Source organism: Neolamprologus brichardi, chromosome 4 (genome assembly GCF_056152115.1).
Source record: "Neolamprologus brichardi isolate AB-2024 chromosome 4, ASM5615211v1, whole genome shotgun sequence".
Lineage (NCBI taxonomy): Eukaryota > Metazoa > Chordata > Actinopteri > Cichliformes > Cichlidae > Neolamprologus > Neolamprologus brichardi.
The window spans coordinates 20,110,898-20,127,239 of NC_142107.1; the positions used below are offsets into that span (position 1 = coordinate 20,110,898).

A 16,342-nucleotide genomic window follows, 5' to 3' on the forward strand; every position below is an offset into this window, starting at 1 on the left:
AGTCCTGACACCATTAAACAAACATAGCCCTAAATCCCAGAGCTATTAAACAAAAGTCAGAAATAAACACTGTTCACAGGAAGGCGACAGCTAAAACCGCCACCTTCTTTAATTAAAGGCTATTCACTTCCTCCCAGCTGATCATTGTTTTTTTAACCTCCTTATTCCACCCATAAGGATTTAATGGAAGCTCTTATATTTCCAGTGTTTGCTCCGTCTTCCCTTTGGTGAACAAAGAGTAATTAATTTTATTTCTCTTTTGTTTGCAGAAAACTTAGGAAAAAAAGAACCAACCACTAAATACTGGATGACTAGTCTGAGCAGCTATAGACACGAGCCCCAATCAGACAATGAACACTGCTGCATAACAACAAAAACACCACTATAGCTGTTTTTGATATAGCTTGTGTTTACTCCTACTATGCAAGACCATAGTGCCATAAGATTGTTAGCAGTAGAAACCACACTTTCATTAAAGGTGACCTATTATGTCGTTTATTATTCTTGGAGATACGACACTAGAGCAGCTTTAAATGATTCACAGTTTAAAATATACCTTATCTATCTTATACCAACTCCTGCTGCAGCCAGTCAGTTCATCCTGTCTGAAATAAGCCATTTCATTTCCTTCCCCACCCTCCCTTTATGATACCTTTCTTCTAAACCAGCTGCCCCTCACAAACAAAAGATTTCGACAGCATATGAGTGGGGCTTTGTGCGGAGAAAAAAAAAAGTCATGTTAGAGATATCTCCTCTCACTGACACTGTACATAGCTAAGAAAAGACGGTCAGACACAGTGTTTGGAGCATTTGGCTAACAGGGATCACGTGCACATAAAGTAACGGTTAAGATTAACCTCAATATTTGAATCTTTGTTTAATGTGTATGTTAACACGTATATTAATATCTTTAATATTAGTTTACACACTCACCGACCACTTAATTAAATACACCTGTTCAACTGCTAATTAACACAAATATCTAATCAGTCATTCACATTGTAGTAACTCAATGCATTTAAGGCTGCACACCTGGTCAAGACAACAAGCTATAGTTCAAACCAAGCAAAAAAATGGGGAAGAAAGGTGATTTCAGTGGCTCTGAATGTGGCAAGTTTCTTGGTGCCACACTGGCTAGTCTGAGTTTTTCCAGAAATTGCTGATCTACTGAGATTTTCTTTCCAACCAGCTCTAGAGTTTACAAAGACTGATCCAAAGAGAAGAAAATACCCAGTCCTCAGGGTGAAAATGCTGGAGTATAGGCAGACTGTTTGGAGCGGAAACGAAGGCAATAGTAACTCAAATACCCACCAAAGCCGAGGATCTCTGAATGCACAACACGTCTTAAAGCCCTTAAAGCAGATTGTCTACAGCAGCAGAAGACCTAAAATTGGCACAGGCTCAGCAAAACTGGACAATCAAAATGAGGAACAACACTGCCTGGTCTAACGAGGCTTGACTTCTGCTTTTATATGGTTAGAATTTGGCAAAAAACCCCAAAACAAAACATGCAAGTATAAATCCTTTCTGCCGTGTATCAATGGTTCATGCTGGGGGTAGTGTTGTATGGGTGTGGGGGATATTTTGTTTGGGCCCCTTAGTGTCAACTGAGGATCATGATAGTGCTGACTACGAGCATCCCCTTTCATTAAAGTGCATGTGTCTTCTGGTGGTTACTTTCAAATGACCTCTATAGTTAATAAATATCAATCTAAGACCGCACTTTCAGGATGTGGTAGAACAGCACATTGCATCATGCCATCATGTCAATATGGACCAAACTCTCTGAGAAAGTTTCCAGCAACTTGTCTCTATGCCAAGAAGAACTACAAAAAGACAGCAAAAGAATCCAAACAAGTACAAGCCTAATACAGTGGCTGCTGAGGGGGCATAAAAAACAAAAAAAACAAAACACACACAGACTACCCAACAGTCCACTGAAAGCTCAGGGCATAGTTCCATCAACGACATGATAACAAAATATCAATATATTTGGGCATTTGAGTTTATTTCTAAATGTTACAAAAATATACTGAACACTCGTTATCACATTTACTAAAGGAAATATGGGAAAATGAGGAAAACTACTTTGCCAGGTGTAGCGCAAAATGAGAATGCTGTTGCTAATTGCATAATGGGAAAAGCTGGATTATTGATAGCAGTTTTAATCCAAGGTAAGAATAATTAGTTTTTGGCCAAACACAACAGTAGCTCTTCTTTTCCAATTCCGACCAACAGCACACTACAAAGTTAAGCCAAGAAAGTTAAAGTTTTCACAAAATATTAACTATAGGTATCCATCCTGGTCTTACAGTGGTCACTTCACTGGCTGTGTGCAGGGATCCCGCTGTGGGAATTTCTGTGACTCTGCTCATAGACATGCCTACTGCCCTGCCAGTGACATGGTGGTATTTTGGTGAATCTACACAGACAGAGGCATATTTCATGCATGATTTGAAGTCAAGCTGTTGAACGAGTATCATGGCTCAGGTCCTGATTCACAGCCAAGTGTGCTGAGCCAAGCCAACTTTGTTCTTACACATGCAGGCACACACACACACACACAGACGCAGTTCCTCTACACACATGCACGCACAGACAGACACACACATATAACCAACACACGCTCAGTAACACCACTAGCTGCGAGCATGAGCCTCTGCTTTCAGTCTATGAGAACCAGCCATTTGGGTCTCCTTTTAAGTAGCTTTGTTTTCTCTGCTGGAAGATCACAGACGCCAAAGTGATAGCTTTGAGACTCTGATGCCCGATCTAAGAAGCTTGAAGGAAATGTTTGGACAAAGAAAATAAATAAACAGGCAAAAGTTGCCTGTTTGTTCAATTTTCTGCAGTCTTTACTCTGGGAGAAGCAAAGTGCTTTTGATGGGAAATGAAAGAATATTTATGTGCTGTTGGTGCGAAAGCACTGCAAAGATAGTATCTATTAAAGGATCCACTGTGGCTCAAGTCACATTGTGAGATGGAGGGGGGGTCAAGCTTGCACTCTGTTTGCTTTGTTGTTTCACCTTCAATCAGCAGTTTTACATATCAGTCTTTGATTAAATCCAAATTTACACTATTTAGCTACTACAAAACAGAACTATACAAATATATTTCACCTCATTTCCCTTTTGCTTAACAAAAAACAATTCTCTCTGTGCACCCTTTCTCCCACGCCCCTTCTTCCTTGTGTCTCCCACCGCTGCCTCTTTATCCTGAACCAAGTGCTGCTCATGTGTGTGAGTGTGTGCATGCCCGTCTTGTTCAGTGTGCAGGGAGAGAGCAGCTGGAGCATCTGCAGTCGTCTCCTCTGACAGCAGCACAGCATATGGCAGGGCCCTGTGAAGGATGGGTGCTGTCACCCGGCAAAGTGCTTACCCACCGATGGGAGAGGCGAACCGCGCTAACACCATGAGGAAGAGGAGGAAACAGCTGAACATCAGCACCCCACTCATTTATTCTCCCACCCTAAGAGAGGTGTACCGGAGGAGCCTTGAAGAAAGGGCTTTTACTCTAGCTATGGCCAAAGTCACAAAATAGTATTATACTGTAAATCGCAACAAAAATAGTTATTCTGCAGGAGTTTCAAGTTTCAAGAGCAAAAAAAGAAAAAGAACAGACAACATATTGAACCATCTTCCAGGTAACACATGCAAGTGCTGAGCTTCACATATGAACTCATTACCGTTTTAGGACTCACACAAAAGTGCATGAAATTTTGTGCAAAGTTGCATGTATAGTTTTGTAAATGATGATAATAATAACTATTATTATTATTACAATAACAGTATTATTATACTATTATGCTACTACTATTACTACTACTAGACACTTAACCTTTAGATTTGAAAAATTATTGCAGCCTAGGTCTTTCCTGCTTCTAAGCCTCTGCCCTTTTGCTTGAGTATCTTTCCCATTAATGTTGCTTTTGTGCTCAAAAGTTTGAGCATAAATCTGAAGAAACTTGTTCATTGGACATGTAGTAACAAACTAGATAAAATGGTTCATTTCTGCATGGGAAGAAAATCTTCTTTTCGTAGCTTTTCATGGCTAGCACTGGCTATGAGAAATCATACGCAGGTCATTATATTTCTATTTGTAAGTCATTAGTTGCTCTCTGGACTTCTTTTTCCGTTTCATTTTGGCTTTGTAATAAAATATAAACCTTGTCCATCAGGTTGCACCAATATTTTCAGCGACCACAAGGAGAGCTGAGTGCTCAGTCAATCCAGTCAGAACATTTATCAAAGCTGATGATTCATTTTTAGTGTCTCAATCATTCAGGAACACCGAGATTCTCCGATTCTGGCCTCATCGGAGCCCAGTCTGACTGTGACTGCTTTTGTTTTCTTCCTAACGTGGGAATACTCCTCTCTGGAGGGGAGAGGGAGGGGAAACAGGAGGACAAAGGAGGGGGGAACAACTAAGCTGTAGTGCCTCTCCACTTCACTGTGTAATACCTTTGTGCAATACTTTTTGTTAATAATCATACTTGAAATGTGCAATTCACTTGTATTTTTATTCACTTGTATTTTTATTTTTATTTTTATTCCTATTTATTCTATTTATCCCCTTTGTATATTTTATCTATATATGTCTTTGTATTTATATATGTGTGTGTGTGTGTGTATATATATATATATATATATATATATATATATATATATATATAATATTCTTGACTCTGTAACTTCTGTCGGTGCTGTGCTTTTTGGAAAACAAATTTCCCAGAGGAACCTACCCGAGGGATTAATAAAGTTTTATCTTATCTTATCTTACTGAGCACAGAAACAAGGTTTTGATGATGCTTTGTTTTCTAGGCATTCCTGTTGTTTTTCTGCCTCTGTCGCCATCTTCCAGTTCTCTGGATCCAACAATGTGACCAACTGTCAAGCTTAATCCTGTTAATGATCCATTAATTTTGTTCTGCCCATTGTATTTAGATAAGTTTCCTGGTTTAGCTTTTGTCCGTCAGATACACAACAAAGCACTATTTTTGGTAGCGCATGCTAGCGGGCCGTCGTTATTACCGTGTTGTTTGGAAAATACGGCACACTTAAAATCAATCCTTTGATTTTTCTGAAAATCGACACTGCCCCTTATAATCCCGTGTTCCTTATGTATGAATTCTGGTTGTGTTTACTGACCTCGAAACGATTTTATGTCGTACACGGCGCTCGAAAATCTGTCAAATGTTTTAGTACGACTTTGCTAAGCTACAAACCCGCACCGCTTGATGGATTGTCGGAGCATTACGGCTATCGTAGGCAGGCGCCTCGCGGAGTGATACGTACTGTGCTTCAACATAATGTTACCGTATTGTGTGTGTATAACCTCTTTTTAAGTTTTGTGGATATTATACATGGTTATGCTGAGGATATGTCGGCCAATTTCCACTGGAAATGCCTTTTGGTTAAACTGTCAGCGAGGAATTTGCACTGTTACATTTTTATATAACTTTAATGCACATAAAAAACAGCTGCTTGTTTAAGTGAAAATACATTGATGGGTTTTTTGCACTAATAAAGTTGTGGAGTTGTAAAGCATTTTGTCTAGTGTCAATTATATCGTCAGTTATATCGTTATCGCAAATTTTCAAATGTATATCGTGATAAATATTTTTGGTCATATTGCCCTGCTCTAGTTCCAAGTTTCAAAAACTGTGGTCATAGCCTGTTTTACTAATTTAATTTTCCTCTTCTGGATCAAACAGTGTGGTTTGGCTATGCTCTTCCTCAACTCCTTTTCACTTCTTATCTCTCCGCAGCTTTCTTCTATGCTATATTTACTAAGCAGCCCACATTTATGATTTAGAATCTTCTTATAATTAAACCCACCTCCATACATATTCTGTTTCAGTTTCAAATATGTCACTCCACTGCTGATAAAGAAGCTCTAACTTATTAAACAAACTTGCTTTTTCTCTTTTCTCTGTGGCACTTTCCAATGATGTTTACAGAACCTGAATCTCCAGCTTAGGGGTTAATTTATGTCTAAATCAGACAGCCGCCAAATATGAAGTAGTTCTCAAGTTTACGAGTGGTTGGTGCTTGAATGGAAACTAAAATCAATGCCAATCCAGGTTTTATCAACAGTCATTTTCCCTCTGCATACTCCCCAGTGAATTGAAGTGATTGTTGCAGGGGCAAAATACAAATCCTGATTGTGGATGGGGGAAAAAAAAAAATCAACAGGTTCCAGTTTGGTTCTCACACTTGAATCCTGTTTTTCACACGTTTTCCTTTCTAAAATTACATTTGTCTTTTTAAGATTTGACATTTTGACCACAATGGTAGCAATAAAGAAGTTTGTGTGTGTACAACAAAAAAGGTCAAAAATATTACATACTGGCTCATCTCTATCCAAGGTTAAGACAGAGAAAATGTACAGTTTCTGCATGGTGGAAACACATGCTGTTGTGGTTCATCCTGTATTTTGCTCCTGGCGCCACTTCAGGAAGCTGGTATAAGCTAACAAATCTGAATTTGTTAATCTTGAGACACCAAAACTCCAGTTTTCTGCTTCAGAAAGAGAGTTAACCTAAACTCTGAGCTGGTTACTGAGTTAACAGACTCTGAACTTAACCTGCTTGCTGGCAGGTTTTCTACAACAAACTGAGTTTGACTATGTCTGTGAAGGTTCTGAGTCATCCAGGTCATCGTAGTCAAAGGAGCTTGCAAAGAAAAGCGTCTGGACTTCTTTAAGTTGCTTGAAGACGTTTCACCTCTCATCCGAGAAGCTTCTTCAGTTCTAAGGTCAAATGGTGGAGAGTCCCAGATTTAAACCTAGTGGGAGTGTCCCCCCACAGAGGGACAAAAGGACCCCCTAATGATCCTCTAATCGCCTGAGCCAAGGTGTGAAACTGGGTGTGGGTCACAATCAGCCAGGGTTTCGGGTGAGCTCATTGTGAAACCTGGCCCCACCTTATCATGCGAATTCCTGAGGTCAGATGGCCCAGGATGTGAGTGGGCGTTAAGGCGTCTGGGGAGGGAACTCAAACCTGGATTATAGATGGCAGACAGTTGGTGTCGTAAACCACCGCCTCTGTTCAAAGATGGTCGCTCATAGTGGACATAGATGGCTTCTTTCACTCCTCTTTCAAACCATCTGTCCTCTCTGTCCAAAGTGTGAACATTGGCATCCTCGAAAGAGTGACCTTTGACCTTAAGATGCAGATGGACAGCTGAGTCTTGTCCTGTGGAGGTGGCTCTTCTGTGTTGTGCCATGCGCTTGTGAAGTGGCTGTTTGGTCTCTCCAATGTAGAGGTCTGGGCATTCCTCGCTGCACTGTACAGCAAACACCACATTGTTAAGTTTGTGTTTAGGAGTTTTGTCTTTCGGGTGAACCAGTTTTTGTCTGAGTGTGTTGCTGGGTCTGAAGTACACCGGGATGTCATGCTTGGAGAAAACTCTGAGTTTTTCTGATACAACGGCTACATAGGAAGTTTGACTACTCTCCTCCTGCTGTACCTGAACCAACTGATTGTGGTTTCGATTCCTCATTCATAAAGTCGCTGTCAAAGCTCGATGCACAGCAAATCAACTGCACAAGTTTTTATTTTCACAAACTTGAAAATCCCAGTACTTAACATAAGTGCTAATCAGTAAGATGCTAATTTAAGGATGAAGTCAACTATTACGTCAGATTTTACATTTTAACACTTATTGAAACCTATTAAATATTTACTTAATCTTTAAAAAAGGTTATTTATATTATTTTAAAAAACTGCCTGAGGGTGGATCCACCCCAGAGTTTATTTCTATCTGGATAACTAATGTCACGGGTCAATTAGTAAACTGTCTTATCTGTTTCTCTCTCATTTTTTTCACCTTCATTTTGTCCCCAGCAGGTTGAACTTTGAAATAGGGATTCCAGCTTCGATTGAAAATTCAAGTTGACCAGTATTTAAAAAATTATTATTTTTGTATTAAACTTTTATTCTATCTATGTTTATGATAGAGCTATACAAGCTAAGTCTCATGGTGCACGCTCTTTTGGTGCGATGGATTAAAATGTTGGTCCGATGATGGCTTCCTTTCTCTAGTCGTGCACATGCTTAACTCAGGAAGAAAATACTCAGAGCTGTCCAAACTTACTCTGACCCACCATACTGGAGCAGGACACTCAGAGTTGCTGAACTTTGAGTTTAAAAATAAACTCAAAGTTTGTTGAATACACTTCCTGGAATAAGGCCCTGAAGCCACAGCAGACAGGACAGGAGGAGAAATAAACCATATCTGTGCAGCAACGTCAGTTCTGTGACTCTAGTTCTAACGGAGTAAAAGGGGACCACTGTGCCTCTGCTTTTCAGTGGCCAATTTACAATGACTGACAGGTACGTTTCACTACAAACTTTCCAAAACAACCTCTTCTTTCCCCTTTAGTCAATCAAAACAGACTTTCTGACTAACTCTTACATTGTCAGTCAACACGACTCTGCCAGCAGGCAAATAACGGCAGCCCAAAGTTGTTGGGTTTTTTTTTGAGGAGCCACTGGTCCTCCCCAGTGAGTCTGGCATTACTCTAAAATTTCTCTTAAGCATCTGCATTACCTGTAGCATGAACAATAGGATAAGCAGTGGTTTGACCTTAGAGCTAGAGGTTGAAGGTGAGTTACAGAGAGAGAGGGTTTAACCTCCCTTACCTCAGCATCCCATTAGAGGAGGAAGCAAAATGAAGGTAAAAAAACAACAAAAACAAAAAAACAACTCCAAACCAATCTCGGCCTTTTGTTTTTGTCCTTTATCGTTTTTATTTTTCCATCTTCATCTGTTCTTTACCCCTGCGGCTTGATGCCACCCATTGTGCCCACATTCGCAATAAGGCTTTTCCTTCAGTCTCTTCTCTCTGTGCCTTCTTCCCCTCCTTTTTATCTCCCCCTGTCCCTCATGCTCTCTTTTGACAGCCAACGCAGCACCTTTAATGGGAGCTATCTCCTCATTAAATACCTGCAAGGTGTCTGCAGTGGTTTGGCAGGGATAGAAAGACAAAAAGAGATGGAGACAAAGGAAGAGACAGAGAGAAAACACATCAGCTATTGTTTAGGCACTTTCTGACATGACACATAGACAGACATAGACAGATTTCACTGTGTTAAATTTGAATTACTAATGTCTCTGGAGGCAACCGAACCGAGCAGAAAGACCAGGGGGTCAGGAGGAGCGGCTGAGTCAGTTCCCCCCTCCAACCTTAATCTGGCTTCTTTTCATAGCCTTTTTTCCTCTGACACTCTACTAGAAATACTAAAAGAGGAAGAATTAAGGGGGGGAAAAGAGGAAGGAAGTAAAAGTAGAGACGCTCAGCAGACGGGAGAGGCAAGGGATACGAAGCAGAGGTGAAGGTAGAATGAGGAGAAAAAAAGTAAGAAACTGTGATGCTCCAAGTGGGAGGCAGCAAGACATGAAAGGAAAAGGGAAAAGAGGAGGAGGAGATTGGGTCTGAATGAGAGATAAGATGGAGGGGAAAAAGAGGAAGGAGAAGAGATGAGAGAAGAGAGAAGAGGGAGCGGGCTGGGCTCTGGGGCTCTGGGGCTCTCTCAGATGCAGGATGGGACCATCTGGACGAAAGTGGAGCCAGGTCTCTGACAGTAAACACTGGGCATCACTTTCACATGGAAAAAGACCAGGAAAAGAGATCCAAACACCCGTCCACACTTTCTTACCACCATCCACCCACTATGCTCCACCCAGTAACTAACTCTGCCAACCATTCTTCACACATGTTGGTGAAAAATACTGCCACTCCCCTCAATATTGGCAATTTCATCACTACCGCGCAAAACACCCCACTTCCAGACTGCCTTTTTTCGAATAACGCACTCCTTTGCAGTATTTTTTTTCTTTCAGAATTGATTCTAAAAACACTGCTGCCTGTCTATATATCACATCTGACTTTCTCTGAGAAAATAAACTCTGTGCGCCTCTCAGGTCACCTAGGGACATTCCTCCAAATGTTTCTAGAGTTTAAAAAAAATGTTTGCTGTTATGCTGATGAAAACTTCCAATGTCTCCATCTTCCATTTATCTAATTTTCATATATAGCACTTTTTCTCTCTAAAATGTGCTATATAAATTTCCGCCGTCCTGCTTGTTCATCAGCAGAGCAGGCTAATTACAGCAGCAACAGATATTTACAGGGGGGGAAGTGGCCACCGAGGACTTGAACCAGCAACCCCATCTCTTTCCTTTCAGGAGAGTGGATGAAACCAAACACACACACACACAATATGTATACGATACCACACACACTCACACTCAATTCTACCCCCTCCCTCATGGCTCTGGAAAAGCAGAACTGCCCCTCCTACCCCTCTGTCGATAAGCCCGGTTTGGAAACACTTTAAACAGACTTGCACACTGCACCGCTACAAAAAGGGAAAACTTCAAGACATGCTCCCCTCCATACCCGCAGGGTTAATTAGAATTGTTTTAAACAGCCACTGCCATGCTTTTTAAACATTTATGGGGTGCATGCATTACAAGTAAGGCATTAACATATCCGGAAAGTTTAACCTCTTCTCTGCTCCCTGGCTCCATTACGAGTAGCAGAGGGGAACGAGAGAGAGAGGACAGTTGACCTCTGCTGCCCCCTGTGTTACAGCTGAAAAACAACAAGGGGATTTTCAATGAGGAGCAGCAGCCAGATTTGGATCAGAGGAATCGGAGCCAAGCCACCATGCAGGATGAATGACAATCAGCTTGTATGTTAGTGATGAAAGAGAGAAACCCAGAAAGTATGTAGTAGCAATAAAAACATACATTATTAACTAAGAGGGACATAGAATAAGTAGTAGTGACGAAAAACAACTCAGTGAAATAAGAGTTGTGATCACTTGTGGGCAAAACCACCAAAACACAGGAAATGTAGGTATTTCAGCAAAATTGTATAATTATAGGTTTGGCTTAATAAAAATGATATATTCTGGGTTAATCCAAATAGCTCAACTAATAGAAACACAGCTCAGAACATGATGTCAATGTTGAAATATCCCATTTCATGAACAATCATTTTGATGATAAGGATTTTCATTTTTGGAGGTGCAGCCTGTACTGTGAATTTCTACTGGGAATGCTTAAAAATGAAGACACCGTGAAATTAGTTCAACAAACAACATAAGTTTTAATGAACAGTTCCACCTCTTACCTCACAGAAAAGAGTTAGTTTGTCATCAGGCAGCAGACCGTTGGCCTCATCCAACAGGAAGTCCCTCCTTATGAACTTCTTGAAACCCCAGTCCTTCCCCTGGACAAAGCGATACGCCCTCTGGCTCTCTGGAAAAGAAGACACACGGACAAACAAGGAGAAACAAGATTACTTGAAGACTTTCGCAACGTGATTAAGCTCTGCGTGTGTGAATGTGTGTGCGAAAGAGAAAGTTTGTTATGAGTCATGGCCATAAGCAGCGGAGAAACAATGGCAAAAGAGGCTGGATGCAGGAAGTAATGCCTGCAGGGAGCTTTTAACACTTCAGAAGAAAACAGAATCTCTCTCTCTCTCTCCCCCGTTTCACTCTCTCCATCCTCTCTCGCTGCCACATAAAGACTAGTGGTAAACATGAGACAGAACTGCTGTGCCTCTTTGGCCAAGAAGTGAGAAATTGCAGGGATCAAAGCAGTCCAATTATCATGTGTTTATGGAGTGCCAATTATCTCTAACAGTGGCAGGAAGGATTCTGTAACACTCAGTTGCACTACAAAGACACAGGAAAGGTGGTGGAGTTCTTGTGTGTACAACAGGCACACTGTGGAGGCGGTCGCAGCTATCTACAGTCACCTAACAGTCACAAATACTCACATACAAGGTCAAAACATTAATGGCTTTGAACTGCGGCAGCTACAGAGATCACAGCAAATTAAAGCTAATTGCAGATAGAATAAGGCCAGCCGCTAACACATAAATTTTGCAAGTAACTGAAGCTCTGTTGGAAGAATAAGACACCATTCTTTGGAGAAATTACATCATTCACCATTTTGCTAATGAGAAGAAAATGCTTCCTTGAGCACTGTTCTGGGATTACTGAGCTTAAGCGACAGACTCTTTTTGTGCATGAAGCCATCACTGTCCATTCCTGTAAGCAGAGACATAACGATACGACATGACACGGTAATATATTAAGGTTTTATGTCTGTTTTTTTGCGCGCCTGTAAAGGATTAGATGACGCGACAGGAAAAAGCTCCACAAGCTACAATGAGAGTCAATAGAAATCCGTTTATTTGCCAAGTCCTTGTCATTTCTTCCCCATTAAGATCTTTCCAAGGATGCTCTGTAAGACACAATAAAAATGTAATCATCCATGCTTGAATTGTGCTGGCACTAAGCAGAAACAAGAAGAAAATTTAGTAAGGACATACGGATAAACAAATTGGCAAATTACCAGATGAAATTGTGCAATGCTTGGTCATACTGACAAGAGTATAAAAGCAACGTGTCCCCAGTCTCATTATAGTATATTAGAGCCACGCAGTTTTTAGGCAGTAGCAGTGAGAATTATTTCTTTTAATAAATCATAAACTTTTTTTTACATCTTCTATTAATATTTGTTATGACAACCCATTTTGCCTTCAAATTGCCAGCAATTCTCCTGGGTACACTTGTGCATAATTTTTCAAGATAATTGGCATATAGTTTGTTCAAAGTATCTTCTGTGCATTCAGATTGTTTCAGTGACTTCTTCCCCTTCATGTAACCCAGACTCACTCCACAATACTGAGATGAAGGCTCGGCGGAGTCTCTGTGGAGACTATTACAGGAATCCTTTTCTTTTTTCGTGTCACTGAAGATAGTTCTTTAGGACTCTGGCTACAGAGATGTACTTGTTATCATGCAACAGAACGAACACAGGACAGCCAGAACGCTCCCTGATGGCATTGGATGAAATACCATCAGGTATTGCAAAGTGCAAGAGTGTTTTACATGAACCTAAATAGACACATAGATTGTATAATCCCCCAAATTGCTTTGATAGATGTGGCTAGTTTTGCACCGTTTTCCAAACACAGTCAGAGTATGTTCAGTTCATTATGACCCAATCTGCCAAGAGCTGCGTATTGTCACAAACTAACAAGATATTTAGCTGGGGGTCGTTTCTAACAGGGCAGGTGCAGCTTGTTAATTGTAAAACGCATAGAAATGTAGGTCATACACATCTATGTTAATTGTAGGCCTACAGTTGCAGTCTGGTAGAAAGTTGTTATAATGCACACAGGATTCAGGAACTGACAGGCAGGACTGTAAACCAGCCAACAATAATTGAATTCTTTTGCATTCTTCTATAAAAATAAATTACATCACTTTAAACTTGAAATGCCTGATTGACAAACATTTATTTCTATACAAGTGTAGAATTTTTTAATCCACTGGATTTGTTTAGTATGGTCGACCACTTATGTGAACATGGTGAAAAATGTACGCACTGTCCATGGTCCTGAAATTGGTTTATTTAATACAGTGGTCCCTCGCTATAATGCAGTTCACCTTTTGTGGTCTCGTTGTTTCGTGGATTTTTTTTTTTTTTTTTTTTTTGGTGCAATTATACGTTGTGTTCTGCCTCCTGATTGGCTGTAGACCATCGTCAATCGATCTCCTCCGTGCCGTGTCTCCTGTACAGTACAGAATGCTTTCAGCTTGTCAAATTTACATAAATCCTTGATTGCTAGCAGTGTGACTCTGAAAAGTGCTGTACTGTATGTTGGTAGGTTTTCTCCCCAACAAACACAACAATGCAGACGAAACATTTTGCAACGTCAAAGGCACCTGTGGTTGCTAACTGTGCTAACTGGCGAATTTTTGTCCCAAGCTTTGAAAAAATAATTCTTCCACTTCTTAATGTGAGCTGTTCAGATTTATTTCTGACTCGTACATACAAACAAAAGATGTCACGGTCAAAAAACTATTTGCTGCTACCGCGCACATTTCCATTGCCATCCTGGCTCACTCTAACCTGCTACCCACATGCGCTGTAATGTTTTCTTACCCGACACAAATTAAACACGCAGCATTTATTCTCTAACAACATATTATACAAAATCAAACATGTAACATAATAACTGAAACAGTATCAAAAATATTTCTCTACAGATTGGCTCTAACACTAACCATCGCACAAAAAGTTGGACTTTACCTTATTTTTCAGACCATAAGGCACACTGCATTATAAGGCGCATTAAGCAAAACAAAACAGTCAGATTTATCAACTCATTCCTCATCAATGTTGAATTCTCTTGCAGCTGCTCTATTTCCCATGTTCTGGACCTGAAAACAGGGTTTGATCTTTGGTTTCATTCTATAATACTGGACTTTCTACGACGGGTTGAACTTTGGGAGTGTTTAAACAGGAGAGAAAAGTGTGAAAAGGTTCATGCCTGTCTGAGAAAAGTGTATAAAGTGTGTTGTGATGAGTTGTACAGCCTTAAAATATCTATGATAAATTGTAAAAAAAAACCCATAAAGCTGGCTACTTCGCAGATTTCACCCATCACAGGTTATTTTTAAAACTCCCGCGCTAAATGAGGGACCGCTGTATTTTGCTTCAAACGTTTGGACCAGTTCAAAACATCAATATGAAAAATGGGTCACTATAAAAACTTCCCATGCTTGACATCCATCCAAGGCCTTATTATTTTCAGGATCGGGTCCAAAGTCAACATTGTCATCCCTCTGTTCTCCTCATTCTTCAGCCACTTTGAACCCCACAGCACAGCCTGTTGAATTCTTGCCACAGAAGCCCCAACATGTTTAAAAGAACCCGACATAAAACCTGGCCCAGAGTTGGCAAACCTAACAAATAATTTTAAGTTGTATGAGTTGAGAGGTGGACCTGTGGCACTTCCAACACCTCTTTATCAAACTCTGTTGGTAGGAAACCACCACTATTAACCAGGATCTACCCTCAAGCTTTTGCTCTTTCAGGCATGCTCTGACACAGCTGGTTGACAATAAAAACCTGACCCTAGCCAAAGTCGTAAAACTTTTTATACCAACAATGAGAACCATCAGCATCTATTGTCCAGACCTGGCCATCCATTTTCATTAACTTATCTGCGAACAGGTGACAGGGGCAGCAGACTAAGCAAGAACGCCCAGACCAGCTACCTCCTCCAGCTTATCTGAGGGGACACTGAGGTGTACCCAGGCAAGCCAAGAGACACAATCTCTCCAGTGTGGGTCTGCCCCGGGGCCTCTTTCCAGTGACCTGGACATATTGCATACAATGTTTATTTTTAAGAAAAGCAGAGTCAGAAAATAGTGAACAGAATCCACCAATGCTTGAGTTCTTACAAAACAACTTCACAAATGTTTTTAATCTCAATCCAATTAATTTATTCAGTACTTTAACCCTTTAAGACCTACCATAGAACCAAGTCTGCCAAAGCTTATATTATGTTTTTACATGTTGTAGAGCCATTTTTGGGAGCATTTCAAGTTGCTATACATCAATACAACCATTACAGCCTAAATTTTAATAATATGTCTGCATTAAGTGCATAGTAATTACATAAATTGCAAAAAAGTGCAATAAACTACAAAAACATTGAAAATCGTTTTTGTTTTTTTAACATATATTTCTAGTTAGAGAAATTTAAGAGGCTTATCCCTCAAAAGTGTAAATACAAAAAAGTTGCACAAAATAGTTTCCCACCACAGGAAATTTATTTTGAGTGCCTTCATAGTTTTATTTTTTAAATACACCAATTTTTATATACTGCAGGAAAAATGAAAATCAATATTATAGTGCAAATTTGCAAAAAAGCAGCATGTGCATCAAAATAAACTATTTCCAGCAGTGCGATATTAGCCCTAAGTATCCCAGAAACGACACAGAAAGTCATAAAGTCAAATATAACTTTTAAAAACACCAGTATAAGCTCATGAGGCCCTGATGGTAAAAAAAAAACTACATTTCCGCGAAAATGACGTCACTTCCGGTTTTGGGCAGGTCATGGCAGACATGCGATAGTTACGAACAGCTGATTGGATCGGCAAAAGTGTTTCTGGAATATTATGTTTTTGTTGCTGCAAGTGCTTTTTATGCAGTTTTTGCAAAGCTATATGTGGAAGGAAACCGTGACCTAGGACAAGCTGATGGCATAAGATGTAAGTACAACTTCTCCGGTTTCATATGCAAAAATAATTATTGCGCTAGCTCACGTGGTTGCAGTGCTACCGGGATTTAAATGTAGTTGCGCAAAACGGAGCGTGCCCGCTCCGACCGGTTTTAAAGGGTTAAAAGGGTTCAGGTCATCACTGACATTTCAGACTTCTGTTGAACTTCCAGGCATATTACATCCACTTAAAGTCAACATTAAATTTAACTTTTAATGTCAGATGACGAAATATGCTAAA

The 16,342-nt window shown here is 40.2% G+C and overlaps 1 protein-coding gene across 1 annotated transcript in view; it reads right to left on the reverse strand.

Moving 5' to 3' along the window:
- Positions 1–16,342, reverse strand: part of spop (speckle type BTB/POZ protein) — a 105,699-nt gene that overhangs the window by 28,642 nt on the left and 60,715 nt on the right. The window contains exon 6 of the mRNA XM_087839999.1: positions 11,143–11,270. Within this exon, the coding sequence (XP_087696125.1) occupies positions 11,143–11,270 (128 nt within the window). The remainder of the gene's footprint in view (positions 1–11,142; positions 11,271–16,342) is intronic.